General features: G+C 36.4%; 1 protein-coding gene across 21 annotated transcripts in view; it reads left to right on the top strand.

Moving 5' to 3' along the window:
• LOC105224248 (synaptotagmin-7) overlaps positions 1-23,225 on the top strand; it is a 566,903-nt gene that overhangs the window by 22,769 nt on the left and 520,909 nt on the right. For 14 of the 21 annotated variants that reach the window (XM_049460406.1, XM_049460404.1, XM_049460403.1 and 11 more), the window contains exon 6: positions 6,716-7,062. In XM_049460406.1, the coding sequence (XP_049316363.1) occupies positions 6,716-6,816 (101 nt within the window). In that variant the 3' untranslated portion in view covers positions 6,817-7,062. Of the gene's footprint in view, positions 1-6,715; positions 7,063-11,952; positions 22,913-23,225 lie in introns of those variants that run through there. The other 7 variants (XM_049460391.1, XM_049460398.1, XM_049460393.1 and 4 more) reach the window with 7 other exon arrangements.

The following is a 23,225-nucleotide window of genomic DNA, read 5'->3' as shown; positions in this document are numbered from 1 at the left end:
ATATTACGGCGACCTCTTAGTGGCTTCGTAACAAATTTCAATCTGCAATTGATCACTTTGTGTGCAACACACATAACATTTTCACTGAATAATATTCAAAAATTTTTTTTTGAATAGCCGGAATAAAAAAGCAAGCGACCAAAATTGAACGATTCAATAATTTAAAAATCAAAATATTGAAAAACAAAACAAACAAAAATTTAAAAAAAATTGTATGAAAAAAAGTTACTTTTTGGAATTGCCCAATTTTCCGAAAAGCAAACGGTTTTTTTATTTCCAAACCTTCCCTAATCCACAGAGAACAACCTTTGAAAATTTCATCAATAATGGTGCAGCCGTTCTCTTATGGTTACTAACCAACAAACATTCAATTGTTTGTATGGGAAAAAGGAAAGGGCTGTGTTTAGAGGTTTTCCGGCAATTATTCAAAATTTTCTTGCCGTAAAAACCATCCTTGAACCTCAACGAACATGCTATCTTTAGTCGCGCATGAAAAAGTCAAAAGTGAAGACAATACTGATTTGTTTTTATAATTCCAAGGGTATTGTCCACAAAGAATTTGTTCCACTCGGCCGAAACATTAATGCGGATTACTACTTTGGAGTTTTCAAGCGTTTGATGCGCCGTATTCGAGGTGTTCGGCTCGAATATCGCGAAAATCAAAGTTGGCGTTTGTTGTACGATAATGCGCCGTCTCATTTGTCAACGCTTGTGACCGATTATTTGATCAAAAATCACATTTTAACCGTTAAACACTGCCCGTATTCACCTGATATGGCACCGTGCGACTTCTTCCTGTTAGGAAAAATGCATTTGACTAAGAAAGAAAAGCGTTAGAGGCCATTCAAAAGGTTTGCACCGGCATACTGGGGGCTATACCGGCCAACGAGCTATTTAAAACACTTATTCTACACGCTTTTGGGCCGTGCAAAAAGCTGTATTGAAGCAGAAGGAGACTATTTTGAATTAAATAAATTGATTTTGACGAAAAAACCATTTGTTCTTTGCTCCTTGTATGAGCAACAAGTAGTAAGATTTTGTTCATAATTTTAAAATTCTTAATTTATTCTTCAAAATCTTTGTCACCCCACTCAAAGAAATTCCCCATGTCGCAAACACAATTATGCTAACGTTTTTCCAATCCTCGAAATAGTTGTTAAGACAATTTTCGAAAAAATCTTCCATGCATACAAATTCACGTTTTTTACCTTCAATTGACTGAAAAAGGTTTCCCCGAAGCGGTCGTTTGAGTTTGCTGAATAGCCGCAAGTCACATGGAGCTAAATCAGACGAATGAATACAGTGGTTGCAGCACGATATTGATTGAAAATTTGGCGAGAAACTTGCGAAGAATCAATCCAGTATGCGAAAATGTCGGGACGTAGGCTCAAATGATTTTGGCACCAGAAATTTGATTCCGCTCTTCATAAAAATTGCCAAATCCACTTTATATACTTCAAAAAAACAAGCGTATAGAAAATTCTGCATAGTCTAGGCCAGTGGTTCCCAAACTTACCGCCCACTTTGAGAATAAAAATTATTTTAGCGCCTCCCATTTTTTCACCTATTTAAAAACCACTATAACTTCAAATTAATTATTGTGACCTATATATGTATATTAACGGAGAATTCTAAACGAAAGTTTTACTATAACCAGCAACTTGAAACCTGAGCGCAGTAGGTAACATACAACGGCGCTTAGATCTCAAGATAACTCTTACGGGCTCCACCTGCCAATAAGAATGATTATTGAAACACAACTTTATAGTATTAAAACAGAGAATCTTTTATTAAAAATAAAACTAAAATAACACTGTGATAGCTTCTTTCAAAAAAAAAAGACAAGACCAAATTCGACGGTTTCCCCCTATTTCGGGTCCTACGAATCGAACTGCATCATTACTTTTTTGAGTTACAATCATGGTTTCATACAAAAATTTTTGTTGAAGTTTTTCATCAAAGTGGCACATTGTAAGAGAAAGGCACATTTTTCTTCGGTCTCTAACTTTTTTAAGGTTGACTTTTTTGGTAAACTTTCTTTGGCAAAGCTTCTCAGAATAAGTCCGTCTTTAAGTTCTTAGATGACTGTAAACCCCAAAATCAATGTTTTTTGTGTACTTATAGCCAATATGTCGAAAAAACTGAAATTTAGTTCATTTTTTTAATGTTTTTTCCCTCACGTTTCGTCAATATTTTAATTTACCCTTTGATACTTATACATTAAGTGACATCTTGTAATAGTAAGAAACTTAAGCAAAGACAACGTTCTGAGCAAACTAACCATTAGAAAAAAAACTTAACAAAATTTGTATTTTTTAAAAAAGCTACACTAACTATGTTTGTGTGCTGTTTTATTCTTTTTGTATCTTATAAGTGTTATCAATAAGTATCATAAATTTGTACACAATATTTAAATTCAATTCAATAAGAAATAAGACTCATCTAGCAATGTCCAACACAAATCAGCAAGCAACGAGTCAAGCTTTTTGCCGCTGTACCAATGCTCAAGGGGGGCGGCGACTTGGTGAAATCTTTCTCCATGCTCATCGGATTCAGTCGGAACTTGCTGCTCAAAATGGTCCTTGTGATGGCGAAGGAAATGATTTATAGTAATTATATAGAATAGTGATTTTCAGCATAACCTTTGTAAGGGAGATGGGCGTGGATTTCATCCGTTCCATTTTTAAACTGTATATGGAAATGCCTGAAGGAAACGACTCTATAGAGTTTGGTTGACATAGCTATAGTAGTTTCCGAGATATGTACAAAAAACTTAGTAGGGGGTGGGGCCACGCCTACTTTTCCAAAAAAATTACGTCCAAATATGCCCCTCCCTAATGCGATCCTTTCTGCAAAATTTCACTTTAATATCTGTATTTATGGCTTAGTTATAGCACTTTATAGGTTTTCGGTTTCCGCCATTTTGTGGGCGTGGCAGTAGGCCGATTTTGCCCATCTTCGAACTTAACTTTCTCATGGAGCCAAGAAATACGTGTACCAAGTTTCATCATGATATCTTAACTCAAGTTACAGCTTGCACGGACGGACGGACAGTCGGACGGACGGACAGACAGATATCCGGATTTCAACTCTACTTGTCACCCTGATCACTTTGGTATATATAACCCTATATCTGACTCTTTTAGTTTTAGGACTTACAAACAGCCGTTATGTGAACAAAACTATAATACTCTCCTTAGCAACTTTGTTGCGAGAGTATAAAAATGGATTAAATTTCAGTTTTTTCGACATATTGGCTATAAGGACACAAAAAACATTGATTTTGGGGTTTACAGTCATCTAAGAACTTAAAGACAGACTTATTCTGAGAAGCTTTGCCAAAGAAAGTTTACCAAAAAAGTCAACATTAAAAAAGTTAGAGACCGAAGAAAAATGTGCCTTTCTTTTACAATGGGCCACTTTGATGAAAAACTTCAACAAAAATTTTTGCATGAAACCATGATTGTAACAAAAAAAGTAATGATGCAGTTCGATTCGTAGGACCTGAAATAGGGGGAAACCGTGGAATTTGGTCTTGTCTTTTTTTTTGACTATCACAGTGTAATCGATGCATATATAAAAACTAATGCGAAGGATGAATCTGATGCTGTTTAATAAGTTTGTTAATATCAGGTTCCAATTTACTCAAGAACAGTCGCAAGTCGCCACGTTCGGTAACAAGCAAACGATTTCTACACTAAATCCACGTTCACACAAATATGACGATGGGAATGCTATCAAGAATCGTTGAACGATTGACCACAATCCAGGGTACAATTGCGAGATCGGTTTTTTAGCCAAAATTCTTGGTAACCATTTTTGAACTTGATTTTTATTTCCTCGTTTGTTGTCAATTCTATAAGTTCTTCTTCCAGCTGAGGTGACATTGCTGTGTTGACATTTGAAAACGGATCCAACTCCCAGTCTGGTATTTCCAAGTTCAAAATGTCCTGGTATCGTTCGGTGAAGTCAATGTGGAGGTTTTCCAAATGTTGGCAGTAGGCAAACAATTCGTAGTTACTGCATGATACTGATAAATTCGGAAAATTGTGAAACTCACATCTGCCAAGATTCGCTTTGTGTAGAAGCAGTTTGGCTGCGAAAGCAGCAACGACGTTTTTTGTTTTAATTAAACTTAGTTTATCGCCTTGCAGTTGGAGATTCATGTCGTTGAACAATTTATACAGGTCTGTCATGTAAGCTATATCATTCTTTGTTGTTATGAGCTTGTCTTGAAACTCTGTATCTTTAGTTTTCAAGAACTCTATAACAGAGTCAAACAGGTTGTAGAATCGAGTCAGACAATTGCCTCTTGATAGCCAACGAACTTCAGTATGAAATAACAAGCGATTGCAATCCTCGTCATTAGTAACACAAAGCTGATAAAATAATCTATCATTCAAAGAGCTGTTGAAGATTTTATTGACTGCTTTGATGACATATTGCAATGATTGAAATAGTTTTCCACTTAAGTTTCTAGCAACTAAATGTTGTCTATGAATAACGCAATGTACACCAAGAACATCTGGTATTTTATTTTTTAAGTGCGCTATTAAGCCTTTATGGCACCCTATCATAGCCAGAGCGCCATCCGTAGCAATTGAAATAATATTTTTCAACGGAAACTCTTTCTCATCGCAGAACTTTTCCAATATATTGAATATTGTTTCGCCTTTGGTATCGGTCTCTAAATTTCTAGCAAATAATAGTTCTTCACATATTTTTCATCTTTAATAAACCTCACGTAAGACAACAACAATGCTTCATTAGTTGGTAAAGTGGACTCATCGAGCTGAATTGACAATTGGCTTGTCCTCAGGTGATCGCACAATGATTCCTCAATATTTTCTGCCATTTCATCAATTCGTATTTGCACAGAATTATTACTCAAAGAAATTTTTCGGATAATATCTGCGGTCGGTTTATGAAGCACGGTAATTATTACTTCATTTATTGCTGGCAATATTAACTCTACTCCGATGTTATGTGGTTTGCCTTTTTGAGCAATTAACAAAGAGATATTGTACGAAGCTCGAAGTCGGTCGTCATCTTGCTTAGCAGCCGCCGAAAATAGTTTTCTACACTTGGCTGAGTATTATGCTTCTTCTCTAGGTCTTGAAAATATGCTACATTCTTGTCTCTCTTATCTGGATGCATTTTATTCAAATGATCTTGCAGTCTTGAAGGCTTCATTGCTTCATTCGAAAATGTTTTTAGACATAGAAGACACAAAGGCGAGGATGGGTTTGTGGGATTTTCAATGAATCCGAATTTAATGTATTCCGCACGGTATTGCCGTCTCTTCTTTTTTACTTCCGACATTGTTTTGCTTTGAGAAATACGTTTAACTTCGCGAGTAGTGTAAAGGAGGCGTAAGTAATGCTCATCTATTGCGCGCAAAACCACAATTGAATATAAAATAAATATTACATTGTTTATATAGGAATGCTTAAGCACAATTATTATATAGTAGTCCAAAAATATGAATTCTTATTTAATTGCCCACATACAGATATATGAACTAGGCGGAGAGAAATATAGAACCGAGTTTGAGCAATCTTTTAATTCATATTAGTTGATGTTCACAAGTTGTTGTTGAGAGTCGAGAGCTCATGTAGTCGTTGTCTAAGAAGCCTCCTAGCTAAATAAAATTACAAATAATCCCCCAGGCCTCTACACAACGGCCCCATTTTCTTTCTGGGTCTCTTACCGCCCCCCTTGACACCTGCAGCGCCCACAAGGGGGCGTTATCGCCCACTTTGGGAAATCCTGGTCTAGGCCAATAAAGACACTAAACACTAATGACTATTATGATGTGACATTTGGATGTCACTGACAGTCATACCAAGCGAGAAAAAATTATTTCGACGAATGGGTTTTTGTGCGAAATTTAAATTAAAAAGTTTTCCTCTTTTTTGCCCACAGTTGTACTATATGATCATTTTACTTTTTTGGATACCTTAATTACAGCTTGTTTACAGCCAACCGGAAGTGAAAAGATGCTTTAATTAGGTATACATATGTGGCTAGGGTAGTATTGACTCGATATTATCCATTTTAGGCAAATACACATGGGTATTAGACAGAGACGCACACTGAAATCCATTAAGAAATCAAATTGACAGGAAAGTTTTTATATTTTTATGGGATCAACGGAAAATGATTATTTCTGAATTTCAACAATATACCTCACAGAGTGGCCGATATATCAATTAAAAGCCAAACTACTAGACGCTGTGGTCCAAATCTCGGTATCATGTGGCTTGAAACATTGTGGTCGGTTTAATTTCTACAATTGAGTAAGGCTACTTTGAAGCCACTAGATTGCAGGGTTTTATCCCGATAACTTCATTGGTGCTTCATTTATATACCGTAAAGTGAAGCAATCATACGGTACTTAAAATTATGGTATATAAAAAGTGGAGATGGTAGTAGGTCGATCCCACTGCAACCTAATGATGTTATATACCTCTATATATATATATATGAATTTGTTATATTTATAATAATTTTGTTAATAATTTTTCTATTTATTTACAAATCCAAATATTAATGATGTTGATAACAACGGCACCGAAATAAACGAACAAATTCTTTCGCAACCTAAAAAAAATGCGAATGTACTGCTCTATTGCGATCGTGATCATTTCGGTGTACAAACAACCATCATCGGTTTGCTTTTACAATTTATGTATCTTATGTCGAAATGTAACAGGAAAGAACGGCTCTGGTGCTTCCGAAACTAAACACTGGCAAGACATGATATCAAAGCCGCGTCAAACTATTGTTCAATGGCATCGATTAAAACCAGAGTAAACATCACAAACACCAGAGACTGTGCGCCGCAAAGCATCCACGATGAAACGCGCCTTTCTGAACTACTTATCAAGCAATCCAAAATACCGTGCTAAGCCGCAGTATAAAGAAAATGCAGACTTATGATAAAACTAAAGTCACTTTTCAAAAAAACACACACCGAGTACAAATGTCACTATTGTTGTTTTTGCAGTTTTGGAATTGGAAGATGACAGTGCAATTCTTAACATACATATGTGCAAACGAGTAAGTAATAGTAAAAATGTAAAAATACGCATGAAATAGTCCAAGAATTGTATTCATAACATGTTAATACACTTTATCGTTATACTTGTAATATGTGTGTATGTAAGTATGTTAATCTCTGTAAAAAAGACGAATACACCAAACATGCCTACACAAATTACTGCTTCGTTTCTAGGGCACTCCAAAAATATTTCATATATTCAAGAAAAAACGCTAGCTACAGTTGCACCGAAGCTATAATACCATTCACAAATACGAAACATTTCTTATATTTTGATCTCTCAGTTTGTTTGACTGCTATATGTACATATATAATTTCCTCGACGGTTGCATTATTGTCTTACGCAATGCCAAATTCAGTGAAGATTTCTCGCTAAATGAAAAAATTTTCCATACAACACTTGATTCCGACAGTACAGTTTGTATGCTATAGTGATTCGATCCATTTCTTTGGAGATTGCATCATTTCCGTAGGTTATAATCCATGGCCAATTTCATGAAGATATCTCGTCAAATGAAAAAGCTTTCTATACAAGCACTTATTTCGAACGTTCAATTTGTATGGCAGCTATATGCTATAGTGAGAGAAGCTCTTGGTGGGAAAAGGACGGATGTCGAATTTCCGATCAATATCTCGATATATATTGGATAGTCTTTTCGTATTTATATTTAATATTTTATTTTATCAAACTTCAACTTTTTTTTTTATATTTATACTAATAAATATAAAAACAAATATGTACCATTTTGGTTGACTCACTTTTTGTCATTTTCCGCTAGAGACATTATTCCATCAGTGTAAAACTTTCATCAATGTGAATATTAACTTATAGCATATAGACAGAAAGGGATTTTTTCTTTCAATTTAATTTAAACAGATGGAAATTCATATCTTCCATATACTGATATTTATACTGAGCTATAATAAGCAGTATTTTGTAGAATAGCATAATATTGTATATACATATAATTGAGTGTTCTTTGAATACTCGGTTGAGCTTACGCCTGTTCTGATGAAAATTTCTTAGTTAATTTTTTAATATTTTAATATGTTTTACGGAACGTCATTGAATTAAATGTTTATCTACGTGTATTCCGCCTATCACAACATGATCTTTCTGTTTGGTGGTTTTCTGATCAAAAGACAACCAGGTTGCTTGATAAATATTCCCCGGTGAAGTCGACCCATTTGGAGATTTTTCATCATGGAAGCTGAATGTACCGACCATTGTGCCAAAGATGCCTGGCATTTAAGTTTTGATATCTTGGCGGGAGCAGCTCTCTTAGATGCACTCCAAGCGTTCATAGAAGACACTGGCGTGGGCGCAAATCAGCGATATGTTAAAGAACTTCGCTTTGGTGTGGACTGTGGCTGGATCCTCATTCAAGGGTGTGAATTCTAAATCTCGGCGACAGAGTCTATCCTACCACGAATCCTACACCGAACTTGTGCTCCTTAATATGGCCAGCTACCAGACCTACTCGTTTCAGTCCTTGTCCCGTCTATCGCCCTTCTTGGACAGCGGTGATGTCAGATTTACTCTTACGAGGTACCTTCCGAATCAAGGGAATCTCTAACACATTGGCAATGGTCGTCTACAAAAGGAAGGTCTCTCATCCGAGGCTGTTTTGAACTTTTCATTGGGTATGTTTTCTCACGTGGTATGTCCCAAACCAAACCCTGGGGAGGGGTGATTCTTCTTTAAACGGATGTTTTTGGCTACCCAGAGGATACCTGGTCTAAGGCCGGAAGACGTGAGCTGCTTAGCAATATGTTAAAAATCGTTTCTGACCACTCTCAAAAGTATGGCGCTGAGAGAATTTTCCTCACTTGCGTGAACTTCTACACATGGCTCGCATCTTTGTATCAATCAATAACTCCAAAGGCATAGTGTTTCTATATAAACGTCGAACTAATTTTTTGTTGGAATCCGTCCATATATTTGTCAATTATACTGCGCTTCTACAAGTCTGAAGTTATAATTCGACCTGCCCGCTCACGCTTCCTAAGCATGTTGTTATTTGGATAGGTTTGATAGTCGTTTGATGAAAAAGCAGCACCTCTGTCGCAGATAATATTTGCTGTATTTCACAAAATCACGATCTGATGTTGCAGCTTTGTTATGACTTCTGTCGTAACAGTCGACTTTGAAGGATACAGGCAACAAAACTTCATTAATGAGTCAATCACTGCTAAAATATGCTTGCTACTTTTATTTTTTGACTCTAGTGGACCCAGAAAATCTATGTGAAATGTGTATGGCGGTGTTGTTATTTGCCTTGGTAACGTTTGTTGACACACGGTTCCGAACAATTGATGTACTTTTTAATTTATCATTGATATTTCATACCCTTTCTTGAAAGACTATTTATTGTCTATGATCTCCATTAGTTTCTGCTACTGAAATGATTTCAAGTTCTTAGCTTGTGAATTTTGGATGAAACTGAGCGTCGTTTGAAGACTTCTGCAATAAGTCATCAATCAATCGGATATTTCGATTTCAAATTAGTAGGTTTGTTTAGCCATGAATATAAGAGGTTTGACCTTAACAGAATAATTTGGTATGAACTTTCTGAAATGACCCACAAAGCTAAGAAGTTGTTTCGGCATCTGTTGTGCTTTAAAATTTTGTACTGCTTTTATTTTTTCAAGTGATGCCCGGGAGTCTGTTTCTTAATGATATAACTGAGAAATGTAACTTTGTTTTTGAAGAATATACATTTTTACAGTTCAGCTGTAAACCGTAATCTCGGCATGTCTTAATTCTAATTAAAGATTCTTTACTGTTTGCTCTTCGTCTTTGACTAGAAGTATTATGCCGTCGCAATGCAATATCCTTTCGTGCCAAAGTTCTAAAAATCCTGTTTATGGGTCTTTGAAAAGCTCCACGAGTATTGGACAAACGGCACTTTATAAAATTGATACTGACCGAATAGGTATGCTTCCTACTGGATTCTACCACCGGAAAAATCCATTTTCAAAATTGATAGTGCTAAAAACCGTTGCATTTTGTAAGCGGTCCAATTGGTCGTCTGAAAGCGGAAAAAGGGACGACTAATTATCTTTTTGATTTAACAAAAATCAATGCATTGTCTCGTTTTTTTAACTAAAACAACCGGACAGTTGAAATATAAATTTGAGCTTCTATTATGCTGCTTTTAGTCATTCGTAAAATTGGTTATTGACGATAGCTAGTGGTAACAAACGCACAAGGCATGGTATTCAAAAAATTGTCGGTTCATCACTTAATATGATTCGTATTTCTACAATCTGTATCAGTTTATAAAGATGTTAGATAATATACTTCTTGTTTAGCCGCTGTTCTCGCTTTAATACCCATATCGAGTTCATAAATCTCAATCACCGTATCTATTTTCTTTTACACTACTTCTTCGTTCTGTTTATTGTTCACTTTTTTATTTTCAAACATTCACGACTAATTGTTATTTCCACCTTTAAGGTTGGTACGCAGCTCTCAAGTAATTGCTCAAGAACAAAAATACATTATTTCTCAAGTAATGTTGACAGCTGGTTACGCATTGTGAATGATCCACATTAGAAGAGCAAGAGAGAATGAACAAAGTAAACAAACTTTGTGCGTATGTATGTATGTGTATGGTAACACAAATATTTTCATTGAGATTTAAGGAATGTTGTTGATGATTGGTTGGTTTTATACAACATTTCAAAATGGAACATACTTTATAATAATGATTTCAACTAATTTAGGATGAATTTGACGATTACTTCGAATTTCCTGCAAGAAACAATTGTTGATTTGATGTTTCTTCGCAAAACCAGGTTTGCCATATTCACATTTTATTGAAAAAAAGTATTAAAAATTAGTACTAGCTTTCTTAAGAGCTGCGTACTAGCACAAGTAACTTTATCGCAGGAACGTTTCTGGACCGTTTCTTAAGCGTTTTTTTATATGAAGTTTTTACGTTTCTTGAGAGCTGCGTACTAAGCTTTAAACATAACTCTTCACCAGGAATCACTTCAATTTTATACATTTGGATGGAACAGATTAAAATGTTAAATAAAATGTTTAATCATCTATTTGTATGCGCTCTCCAAAATAACCATCTGGTTTTAGTTGTTAACGTTCGACTTACTACTACATCCAATAAAAAATATATTACGCGCACTCTGGTTTGGTATATTTAAATTCGTATAAACGTATTGTGTTACGATATTAAATTTGTTTCCTGTGCCGAACAATCTCAACAATTTTGACATTTTATTAGTGAGATCACGGTTTGTTAAAACTTTACGAGTATTTACATTGACTTTGTTTTTGTTTTCATAGTAAGAGAAGAAAAAAATTAGTGTCAAGTCGAGCGCCAAAACAATTGCCGCTTTAATTGGCAAAACATTGGAAAGTTACACCATTCATTTAGAAGATTGCGGTGGACAGGGCTACCATAACGGTGGAAATATAAGCGCTAAATGTGAAGGAGAGCATGTTCAGACCGCCATCCCGGTTTTCGTAGGCGAGGGGACAACGAGAAAAGATAAAAAGAACGTGCTGAACATGTTCGGGTGGCACGTTTTGTGTTCTTTTTCGTACCTGCCCATTGCTACGCGATCCGGTATTCTTTCTAATCGGTTTCGCTCGGTTTCAAAGGAATATTTGCATTATATTCGAAAATTGAAATGTTATAACCGCTTTTTAGTATGTAATATATATACATATATAAATGCAAATATGCATAATGTGTAATATAATGATGATGAGTAACAAAAGAGTTCTCGTCTGGACGCCGTCTGTTCAGCTGATTTTTCGTATAAGTTTTGCAACTAACAGCAGTCATTTTATGTTTATGTTTTATATTAACGGTTGAAGTTTGGTTATTTAAGCTAAACTTTTTTTCTTATGAATTTTATAGTACCTTCAATTAAAAAGCCAAGATCTTTCGGTGAAAGCATATGATCTACATATTTGATGCAAAACTAGGCATACTATTGATGGAATGCAGCGTAGACATCGCTTACGCGGTTGTACTCAAATTTACAACAGCGCGCCAATCGTACATCGTTTTCGCTGATTGGCGCCAATTGGAGAATCCAAGTGTCACCAGGTCCTACCACATCTGGTCGTCCCAACGGCGTAGAGGCCTTCCTCTTTTTCTCCGGCGGGTACTGCGTCCTGCTTGCAAGAGTTAATCTGCGGTGGATTTCGATGCTGACGTTGTTGTTGGTGGACGAAATGAAGTCGTACCTTCGAAGCCAAGTCGCGAGTGCGACGACTGTTTGTTTAATGATATCAGACCCATACGCTTTGCTTCTTTATCTTGTCTGGAGGAAGCAGAATTCATTGCGTGGATGTTATTCCATAAGCTCACATAAAATGATGTGCTTTAAGTAACGAATTTCTTTTCTAGATATATTTTTTTGTATAAGAGGATGAAGCTCTACTGTAGCGAACAGATACTAATAATTAAGGCGATAAATAGTTGTAAAATTCAAACCATTTAAGTGACATTCATTATTGTCCACCGCTTTACAATTTTAAAGCTTTACAAATTTTAGGAGTCATGTGAGAGAACTGGCAGATGAATCTGAAAGACCAAAATAAACGTATTCCTGTAATTCCGCCATTTCAGCCCGTGAACAAAGAGCACCTGGACTTCCTCGTTAAAAAGTTGACAGATTCTCAACTTAAAAAAATAATAGCACAAGCGGTGCATAACATTGGATACCTTCAGAAGCCAGGACACAACTGGACGGTATCCAGTGAGAAGTCCTTAGGCCTGCTAATGGATTATCACTTCCCAAACAGCTCTGAAAACCGCACGATGGAATATACACTAAGCAGTGAAGTAGAGACAGAGACCTCTTTTGTACACATAGAGTCAGACAGTAATGTATACAAAGGTATGTATATTCACAGCTTTCAAGCATGCTTAAAGAGGCAATTGCAATTCAATCAATAAAGTTTACATACATCTAGTTCTACTAAATTAAGACACCTTTATTTGTTTTAAAATAAATCAATTTTGTGTATTTTTTCTATCCATTTAAAAATATTTATATTTAAGATTAAGTATAGCATAACGAAATATTTTTTTTTTACACAAATAAAAAAATTAGTACTAAAGCTTAAAATGCGCCTAATTCATATCAAAAAAGTTTACGTATCCCAATGTTTATTTATATAAATCAAAAGTGATTACATTAGTTTTACCGGTTTTTGTGTTGCAATTATTGTTCTTAGGCATCGACGCATGCTTCCCACTCGATTTCTAGTATTATTTCCGGATATTTTCACCCACTAAGTCGATAAACCAATGTGTTTAAATGAGTTAAGCCTCCCCCCTCACTCAACCTGGGAAAAACTGGCGCACTCTAATACGGCCGCGCAATTCACCACAGCTGAAGACACTTCAACGCAACTCACCACACCTGTGCTCCTACCCACAAAACAAAAAGGATGGACAACAGGAAAGGTCACATACAATTCGATCGATACAAGCCACGCATCAACATTCATCTATGAGTACAAGATTTTCGCTGAGACACTGCGCCAGGTCAACACCTCTACTCTACCGCGAGTAAACCTCTCGACCTCCATCCATAAAAACTCGACAGCTCCAGCACGTCTGAAAAGGGTTCTCGCCGCCCCGTTCGTCGACACTTATTTATTAAAATTTAGTTTTATAACGTTTTAATTCTACAAATTAAATTATTATAATCAAATTGTGCAAATACAAACAAAATTTGTTTTTATTAAACCTAAATTTTGTATACTTTTATTCATGGTCCTTCGAGCCTCGCAGAAAGGCACCAGTGGAAAAACAAAATCCATAAAACACATATAATTATATATGTGCGGTGAACAAAAAAAAAAAACAGTGTGCAGTGAAAAAAAGCGAAAAAAAGTGCAGTGACCTAAGCAAAAAAAAAAAATAAAACAAAAAACGAAGTGACAAAAAACCTAACCATGTTCGGTAAAAAAGTGCAGAAACTAACAAAAACATAAAAGAAAACAAAAACACTGTGCACGAATTTAAAACAAAACATAATAAGTAATTTCAACAAACAAAAACAATAAAAACCACACGCGGACAATCGGGCGCGAAAACTTATAATATAAAAACAAATATAAAGACATAAAACAAAATAGTGCAGTGGAACGAAAAAACAAAGCTGCGGTGACAAAGACAGAAACTTACAAAACCAAAATATAAAACTTTACAAACACAAAAAACATTAAACCGGGCACGAAAAGGGAAAGCACCTAAACAATAACACAAACATAAATGCAATAAACAAACGGCGCGAATTAAAACAAAAAAAAAAAACAACAACAACAAAAATTCAAATAACAAACACAACAGATCGAACCATCTGGGGGAAGCGAAGGAACAAAATTGGCGGGAGAAACATATGTACATACGTACATTACAGGCACCCTTTACATACGAGTACAAAAGGAATACCAAGTGAGCGTATCAAGTCCTTTAATATATGTATAATACACACATGAATACATAAATACAAATACTCATTTATTCGATGCCTACTTACCTGCGTGTACTCAAACAAACTTTTTAACGAACAAAAAAAAAAAACAATTAAAATATTTACTTACAATTTTCCATCATACTTCCTATGTTTAACAAAAGCAATAAGCAGGTTTGCATAAGCAAGAGAATAAACATAAAATAGAATTATAACATACGAGTATATGCATACACATATACATACATAATAAATACACTTGCTTACATTTAAAATTTAAAATACATATTTGCATATGCAGCATTTAAAAAAAGGAAAATACTTCTTTTCTATTACGTTTTCTCGCACCTTTCACCTTTGCGCAAAAATATAAGTACATTTACATACAAACATACGGCAAAATCTGCCTGTGACGCAAAACAAAAAATGTCAAAAAAAAACTAAAAGTTCAAAGTCCACATTTGCAATTATCCAGCAATACCTCTTGTTCTTTGGCAAACAAAAACAAGCAGGATTGTGGACAAAAAGCTCTCTAACGAGCTCTCAATTGCTTACGAACAAGGCATAACAAACAATTCGTGCATACCAGAGAGCTGCAACGATCACAATTTTTTCAATCATACCCGATCATTGACTCAGATTTTTTGTGACGGAAAACTTTGCTTCAACAAAAATGAATGATCGTAAGCGAGCGTGCTCGAAGCGAACAATCAGTTTCAATCACTGTTGCTTGTTTCGTCATGATTTTTCTCGATCGAAAGCTTGTGTGAGCAGCAAAGAATGTTCGAGAATGCTGCTTGCATTCCGATCGATCACAATCATACCGTTTGGTCAAACCGGTTGGTTCCTGCCAGCAGCGCAGTCGCTGAGCGTTCTTTTTCTTTAGCTTGAAATATTATAACTGAAAAAAGAAATAGGCTCGGACCATGTTCAGTTGAAAGCTTATTTTTTTTTTTAAATTCATTTTATAAAAGTTTTAGCGATTAAGATTGAAACCAAAAAATAAACTTTTTTTAATTTTAAGTTTTTGTGGATCTCAATGAAGAAGTGATTAAAATTAGAAATCTGTGTTCCCTAAGCATTACCATTGTTTATTAATTTTAAGCATTAATTGAATTTTAGTTTTAAGCGTTAAAAATGCAGTAATGTTTTGGTTAATTTTATGCATCGCAACTTGTTTCCGTTAAAACACACAAATATGTACATACAAACTATGTATGTATATACATATTCGCAGGGCAATTCTCGATCTGATTGGTCTAATCACAATCAATTCAAACGCAACTTGATCGATGTCTGAGTTTTCGTGCATCGTTGGACTTGATCGTCTTTTTCTGTACAATCATTTCCAATCATCATACCGGAACCAACCAATCAGCTTCAATCAGTAAGCAGAGCAATCCAATCAACTGATCGAACTCCTTCGTTTTGAGCACGAAACTCGATCGAACAATTTTGTTGCGAACCGCTGTGCTGAGTTGTGACCGTTTTGAGCGAGGCTGATCAAACTCAATGCAGGTCTCTGGTGCATACTTATGTACAAGGCATATTGATCTCTTCGACGAGCTCTCAATTGCACAAAACATAAGCAACTTCATACGCACATACAAACATACATATAAGTTCAAGTATTAGGGTGTACCTAAATAAAAAATCAATCGGACATAAAATATTTTGATAAATAAAAAACGTAATTAATTCAAATATATTTTCAAACTAAAATATAAATAAAAAATATTATTTCGCAAAAATTCTTAATAACAACACCAATCAAAATACACCTGCAGGAGCTACACGCTCAAATCACGTTGCTAAATTCATTTCACAAAGTGACAGTTTAATAAGATACTGCACTAGATTTGCCTCCTCACCTCAAAATCTAAAAAAATTTTGGTCTCGCCTCCAAGCGGCTTATGACGCCATTGTAGATTCTGACGATTCAGATCTACCACAAAATTTTAAATTATCTGCTTACGATATTTACGAAAACTGCTTGGACCAATATGAAGAAACGAAAGCTATGATCTCCGATCAATTAAAGCTCATTAAAGCAATTGCACCTACTCCCCACAGTAGAGTAGAGCTGCCACAAATAGACAATCAAGAGGTAAGTTCAGGCATCCAACTCGAGGTGCCTGCATGTGATACAGAAACATTTTACGGAGGTTATGAAGAATGGCCGTCCTTCCGGGACATGTTCACAGCCGTTTACATCAACCATCCACAACTATCAAAGGCCCAAAACTGTATCACCTCCGATATAAAACAAAAGGCCAAGCAGGCGAAATAGTTAAACAGTTCGCATTAAATGACGACAATTTCAATTTGGCTTGGGAAGCTCTAAAAGCTAGATTTGAAAACGAAAGAATACTGGTCGATAAACAAGTAACGACACTAATGAACTTGCCAAAAGTTAAGAAAGGAACAAGTGTAGAATTCATCAAACTAGAATCCACTATTTCAAATTGCTTGTCGATTCTATCGACACTAAATATTCCCACAGATAGCTGGGATCCTATTCTGGTTAACATATGCACCGCCGCATTACCAGGAAAGTCGTTACTTCTATGGGAGCAATCGCTCTCATCACGAAAAAAGTGCCCAACGTGGCCACAAATGAAAGATTTTCTCACCACCCAATATGAAATTGCGGAAAGGTTAGAAGAAAAAATAATCAGAAATAAGAACATTAAACACGACCAAAATAATAGCTTCAATAGACCCCAAGCTAGAAGCAAAAACAAATCAAATAGAATTTTTAACAAAACACAATCGTTCACATCTGAACAGAAAAAACATACGCCGTGCGAACTATGTAAAAGAGGGCATAAACTTAAAACTTGCGAGAAGTTTAAAAAATTAAACATTAACGAAAGGAAAAACTTTGTCAGATCAAAAAGACTCTGTACAAACTGCTTGTCCCATACACATAATCTTAAAAATTGCAAAAGCAAATTTAACTGCCTATATTGTCATAAAAGACATCATACAATGCTGCATTACAGCACATATCCCTCACCTCAAAGGAGCACATATACAAGAAGAAACACGGGTTTAATTACAAAAGCAAATCCCGAAAGCCAAAATACTAAAAATTGCCAAGAGACACCATGCTGTTCAAAGGCACAAAAATCTCAAACGCTGCACAGCGAAACACAAAATGGACTAGTCACAGAACTAGTCCCCACCATACCAACTCAAGTTGAGTATAATAAAAACAAATACCTTAATTCACAATTAAGTGAACAGCAAACGTCAAGAAAACTTGCAATAACAAACAAAACTATAAAAGATCAGTATTGTAAGCGCTACTCGAGAGCCACAACTACTCGATCAAATAATGGCCGGTACGTCGTACGACTACCACTAGAGCCACAATATTCAAACACTCCACAAAGTGGTATAAAAAATAAAGTTAGAGTTACCTCTGACAGTCCCTATATTAAAAGGACATACAAATTTTCGGCCCCGCAAGATGGCTGTCGCCAATAATGGAAAAACAAAAAAAAAATAATAATAATCTGAACAAATCCTAGAGCGGTGGCGCACTACTACTTGTCAAATTAGTGCATACGCAACTATGATCACAATGAATTTCACAGCCACCGGTTCGCAGCTGATTTTTCAAAAAATCGACATTCTTCGTAAATTTTCAAAAAAAAAAAAAAAATCTTAAAAAAATTGTTTCAACGAGCACCAAATGCCCAATGCAATAGTGTGACGCACCTAGACTTACAAAAAGCAAAGGTCGTTCTTATCGTTCTTACATAAGCGCTCCTCATAAAGATAGTAGATGGGAATCTGTTGTCAAATTTTAACATTCTACTTCAAAAAAGTAGCTAGAAATTACCACATTATAATTCGAAATGAAGCCGTTCGCAATTCACGGCCATTCTCTCGCAAGATCCCTTTATTGTCACAGTCCTAACTCCAGGGCTATGGAGTACCCATCCTGGCCATATCTGGCCAGGCGTGGAGTTACTATCCTTCATAAGCCGAGAATAAATAAAGTCCAAACATTGGCAAATAATCTAAAACTAGGTTTACAAACCGATGGTAAAGAAATTTGAAATAAGAACCCAAATATAAACCTATCAAAGAAATAACCCGCAAAATAAAGTTGCTTCTCTTAAGCATCTATTTGCATTTTAAAATTCAAATATGTATATGTGACATATTTTAAACCAAAAGCTGTTTTCCACATACACGAATAAATATAACAACATTACAACGCCAATCTTAAATACTTTTGCTGTCAAATCCATGCTACTCCATCAGCAGTACGGCGAAATACGTACAACAACATATGTTTGGAATACTAGGCAAAATATTCGCCTAGGGGGCCCAGGATGTTTAAATGAGTTAAGCCTCCCCCCTCACTCAACCTGGGAAAAACTGGCGCACTCTAATACGACCGCGCAATTCACCACAGCTGAAGACACTTCAACGCAACTCACCACACCTGTGCTCCTACCCACAAAACAAAAAGGATGGACAACAGGAAAGGTCACATACAATTCGATCGATACAAGCCACGCATCAACATTCATCTACGAGTACAAGATTTTCGCTGAGACACTGCGCCAGGTCAACACCTCTACTCTACCGCGAGTAAACGTCTCGACCTCCATCCGTAAAAACTCGACAGCTCCAGCACGTCGGAAAAGGGTTCTCCCCGCCCCGTTCGTCGACACTTATTTATTAAAATTTAGTTTTATAACGTTTTAATTCTACAAATTACACATTTAATTCTACAAATTCTACCATTGACACATGACTTAGTCAGCGTAGCCATTGTCTTTTAATTCACTGAACTATGTCAATATCGTCATATATCTCATACAGCTCATCATCCCATCGAATACGATATTCGCCGTGGCCAACGTACAAAGGACCATAAATCTTTCGCAGAACATTTCTCTCGAAAACTCGCAACGTCGACTCATCAGTTGTTGTCATCGTCCAAGCCTCTGCACCATATAGCAGGACGGGAATTATGAGTGACTTATAGAGTTTGGTTTTTGTTCGTCGAGAGAGGAATTGCCTACTCAGTCTAAAGTAGCACCTGCTGGCAAGAGTTATCCTGCGTTGGATTTCCAGGCTGACATTGTTGGTGGTGTTTACGCTGATTCCAAGATAGACGAAATTATCTACGACTTCAAAGTTATGACTGTCAACAGTGACGTGAGAGCCAAGTCGCGAGTGCGATGACTGTTCGTCTTGCGCTCGTTCACTGCCAGATCGATTTGCTTTGCTTCCTTGCCCAGTCTGGAGAAAGCAGAACTAACGGCGCGGGTGTTGAGGCTAATGATATCAATATCATCGGCATACGCCAGCAGCTGTACACTCTTACAGAAGATGGTACCTTATCTATTTAGTTCTGCAGTTCGAACTCCAGAAGCAGGTTGAAGAAGTCGCACAATTGGGAATCGCCTTGTCTGAAACCTCGTTTGGTATCGAACGGCTCGGAGAAGTCCTTTCCGATTCTGATGGAGCTTTGGTGTTGCTCAACGTCAGCTTGCAGAGGCCGTATTAATTTTGCGGGGATACCAAATTCAGACATCGCGGCACAAAGGCAGTTTTGAAATCGACGAAGAGGTGGTGCGTGTCGATTCTCCTCTCATGGGTCTTTTCCAAGATTTGGCGCATGGTGAATATCTGGTCGGTTGTGGATTTTCCAGGTCTAAAGCCACACTGATAAGGCCCAATCAGTTTGTTGACGGTGGGATTTAATCTTTCACACAATACGCTCTTTAGAACCTTATATGCCATGTTGAGGAGGCTAATTTCACGGTAGTTGGCGCAGATTGTGGGGTCTCCTTTTTTATGGATTGGGCATAGCGCACTTAAATTCCAATCGTTGGGCATGCTTTCGTCCGACCATATTTTACAAAAAAGCTGATGCATGCTCCTTATCAGTTCCTCGCCGCCGTGTTTGAATAGCTCGGCCGGAATCCTGGAATCTCGTACTACAGATAACCATATTTCGGGCCCCGGCGAAGTCGATAATCCTCATTCCATTTGGGGCTGTTTCGTTATGGAGGCTGAATTTACTGACCGTAATGTCAAAGATACCTTCTTTGCCCACCCTGACGTTTAAGTCGCCAAGCACGATTTTGATATCTTGGCGGGGCAGCTCTCATAGTTGCGCTCCAATCGCTCATAGAAGAGATCTTTGGTCACATCGTTCATCTCTTCCATCAGGGCGTCACAAGGACCTACTCGTTTCAGTCCTTGTCAATTCTTGGACGGCGGCGATATCAGCCATCACGAGGACATCAACCAGCTGGGCAGCGGCACCTTCCCAATTAAGGGACCCGACATTCCAGGTGCATGCCCTTCATTCGTAGTCCTTATTTCGTTTTCCATGGTCGTCATCAAAAGGGGGGTCTCTCATACGAATCTGGTTATAGCTATTCACTGGGGGTGGTTTTTTACGTGGCGGGTCCCAAACCCAGCTCACAACCCTATGTAGGGGATATTTCGCCTTTTCACTTTAGCTCGCCTTCAAACAGACGTCCTTAGGCTTCTCAGAGGATACTTAGTCAAAGACCGGAAGTCGTGAGCTGCTTGAGTCATATGTAAGAGGATTGTTTCTGGCCACTCCCAAGTGAATGGCGATAAGAGAACTTTCCTCACTTGCGTGAACTTCTACACATGACTCCATACCCTTTATCTGGACCGTTAATTTACGGCATAGAAAATACCGGGTTAGAGTAGAGCATTGTTTTGGGCTTCTGAAAGATGGATTTGAAAACCTTAAGCAGCTAAGGTTGCGTATGTTTAACAAAAAAAAAACATAAATTAAGCTGCAATTGGTTTCTTGCCTATTGTTTTCTCCTTTACATATTAATTAATAATGGTTCTACTTCGTTCGACGTCGGTTTATATCCGTCAACCACTACGGAAGATTCTATTGAACCTGATGACCATATACCCAACAATGTTGGAGAAATTAATAGACAAGCTATATACGCATTAATGTTTTCACAAATGTTTTTAAATTCATTTGTCAGTTTTAAATTTCATATATTATATACTAGAGTACCCGTCCACGCTTCACTGTGGCTGATACATAGATAATTCTACTACTACTACCATATATATGATTTCTATTAGTTGGATTATAATTATTAGTTAATGAGATATAGCATTAATGTGAAGCAACTTGTTTTAGTTTACAAAAAAATGGATTATAAAGCATTTCGTGTGTTAATAAAGCATTGCTTTTTTGGGAAAATACTGTTGAATTTGGGGTCTGCATCAGGGAAATCCACCGTTGAAAAGATATTTGCTATGTTGAAAGCAGGCGAAATGAGTAAAGTAGGTGCCTCCAACAAAAACAACCAAAACAACGAACATTTGATTCTGAGAAGTGTTTAAGTGCTCTCTAATCGGAATAAAGCCGAATTTTTGCGTCGGTGATAGAAACATAGCTCCATCATTTCCCACTGGAGTCCAATCGACAGTCAGTCTAGTATACTGCACATGATGAAGCGGTTCTCAGGCGTGGAAAGACGAAAAGGGCGGCTGGAAAATGCACGCTGGAGATGCACGTACTCAGCGCCTGATTATTGAGCCAGTTATAATCTATTACACTGCATATTTGGTTGCAGTTCTTTTCTTCTATTCCTAATACATAGCAATTGTATCAGTTTTGAGGACGAATCTGCTTAAAATTGTACGCATATATTCAATTGATTCTTACAAACATGAATTTTGAACAAATGCTAATGATTTAAAATATAATTTTTCTATTTATGAGTTGTAATGGATTCTAACATAAAGAGATAAAAGGTATCCTATGTCCTTACTCTGGCTCTAAGCTACCTCCCCACCAATTTTCAGCCAAATCGGTCCAGCCGTTCTTGAGTTATAAATGGTGTAACTAACACAACTTTCTTTTATATATATAGATAATATACACATACATATATTGTTAACGATTAATAATAAGTTCAGTAATTTTAATTTATGATTTATACTGTGGAATTTGGCATCACCATTATCCAGGTACACACTGCCCTATCTGGCATCACAAGGTGACTCATTTTCGTTTTAGCATTTCTACCGTTGTTTGGGTCAGACCATTGTGCAGTATACAACAACAACTAGACGCACGATTATCAGGAGATGCGTTTTAGCTTGGCACATCATACGATTATACTGTTCTTTGGCCAGACCATTGTTCCGTATGCAATAACAACATTATTATTTGCGCCAGTTCGCTTACATGTTATTTTTCTATATAAGCTTGAGCTAAGCATAGGATTGCTCTCAGTTGTTAAATGAATTAGATGGTACTTGGAGAGTACCAAATACAGAAAATAAATTTATATTGAAAGTGAATCGTGGTTTTATTTCAGTACAGATATATACGTCATACGAGTTTAATTTGAGTGTTTAGTGCAATCCTAAACATATATAAAATTAATTTATACAAAATAAATGGTTATTTTAATTTAAGTATTTAATTCAAACTACAGTACTTGTCCAATAAATTACGAACGAGAGCAAAAAAACAAAAATATATATATATATAAAGGGTGATTTTTTAAGAGCTTGATAACTTTTTAAAAAAAAAAACGCATAAAATTTGCAAAATCTCATCGGTTCTTTATTTGAAACGTTAGATTGGTTCATGACATTTACTTTTTGAAGATAATTTCATTTAAATGTTGACCGCGGCTGCGTCTTA

Source organism: Bactrocera dorsalis, chromosome 6, assembly GCF_023373825.1.
Source record: "Bactrocera dorsalis isolate Fly_Bdor chromosome 6, ASM2337382v1, whole genome shotgun sequence".
Lineage (NCBI taxonomy): Eukaryota > Metazoa > Arthropoda > Insecta > Diptera > Tephritidae > Bactrocera > Bactrocera dorsalis.
Note: the sequence above shows the minus strand (reverse complement) of the source record. Positions and strands in the feature narration are given on the sequence as shown.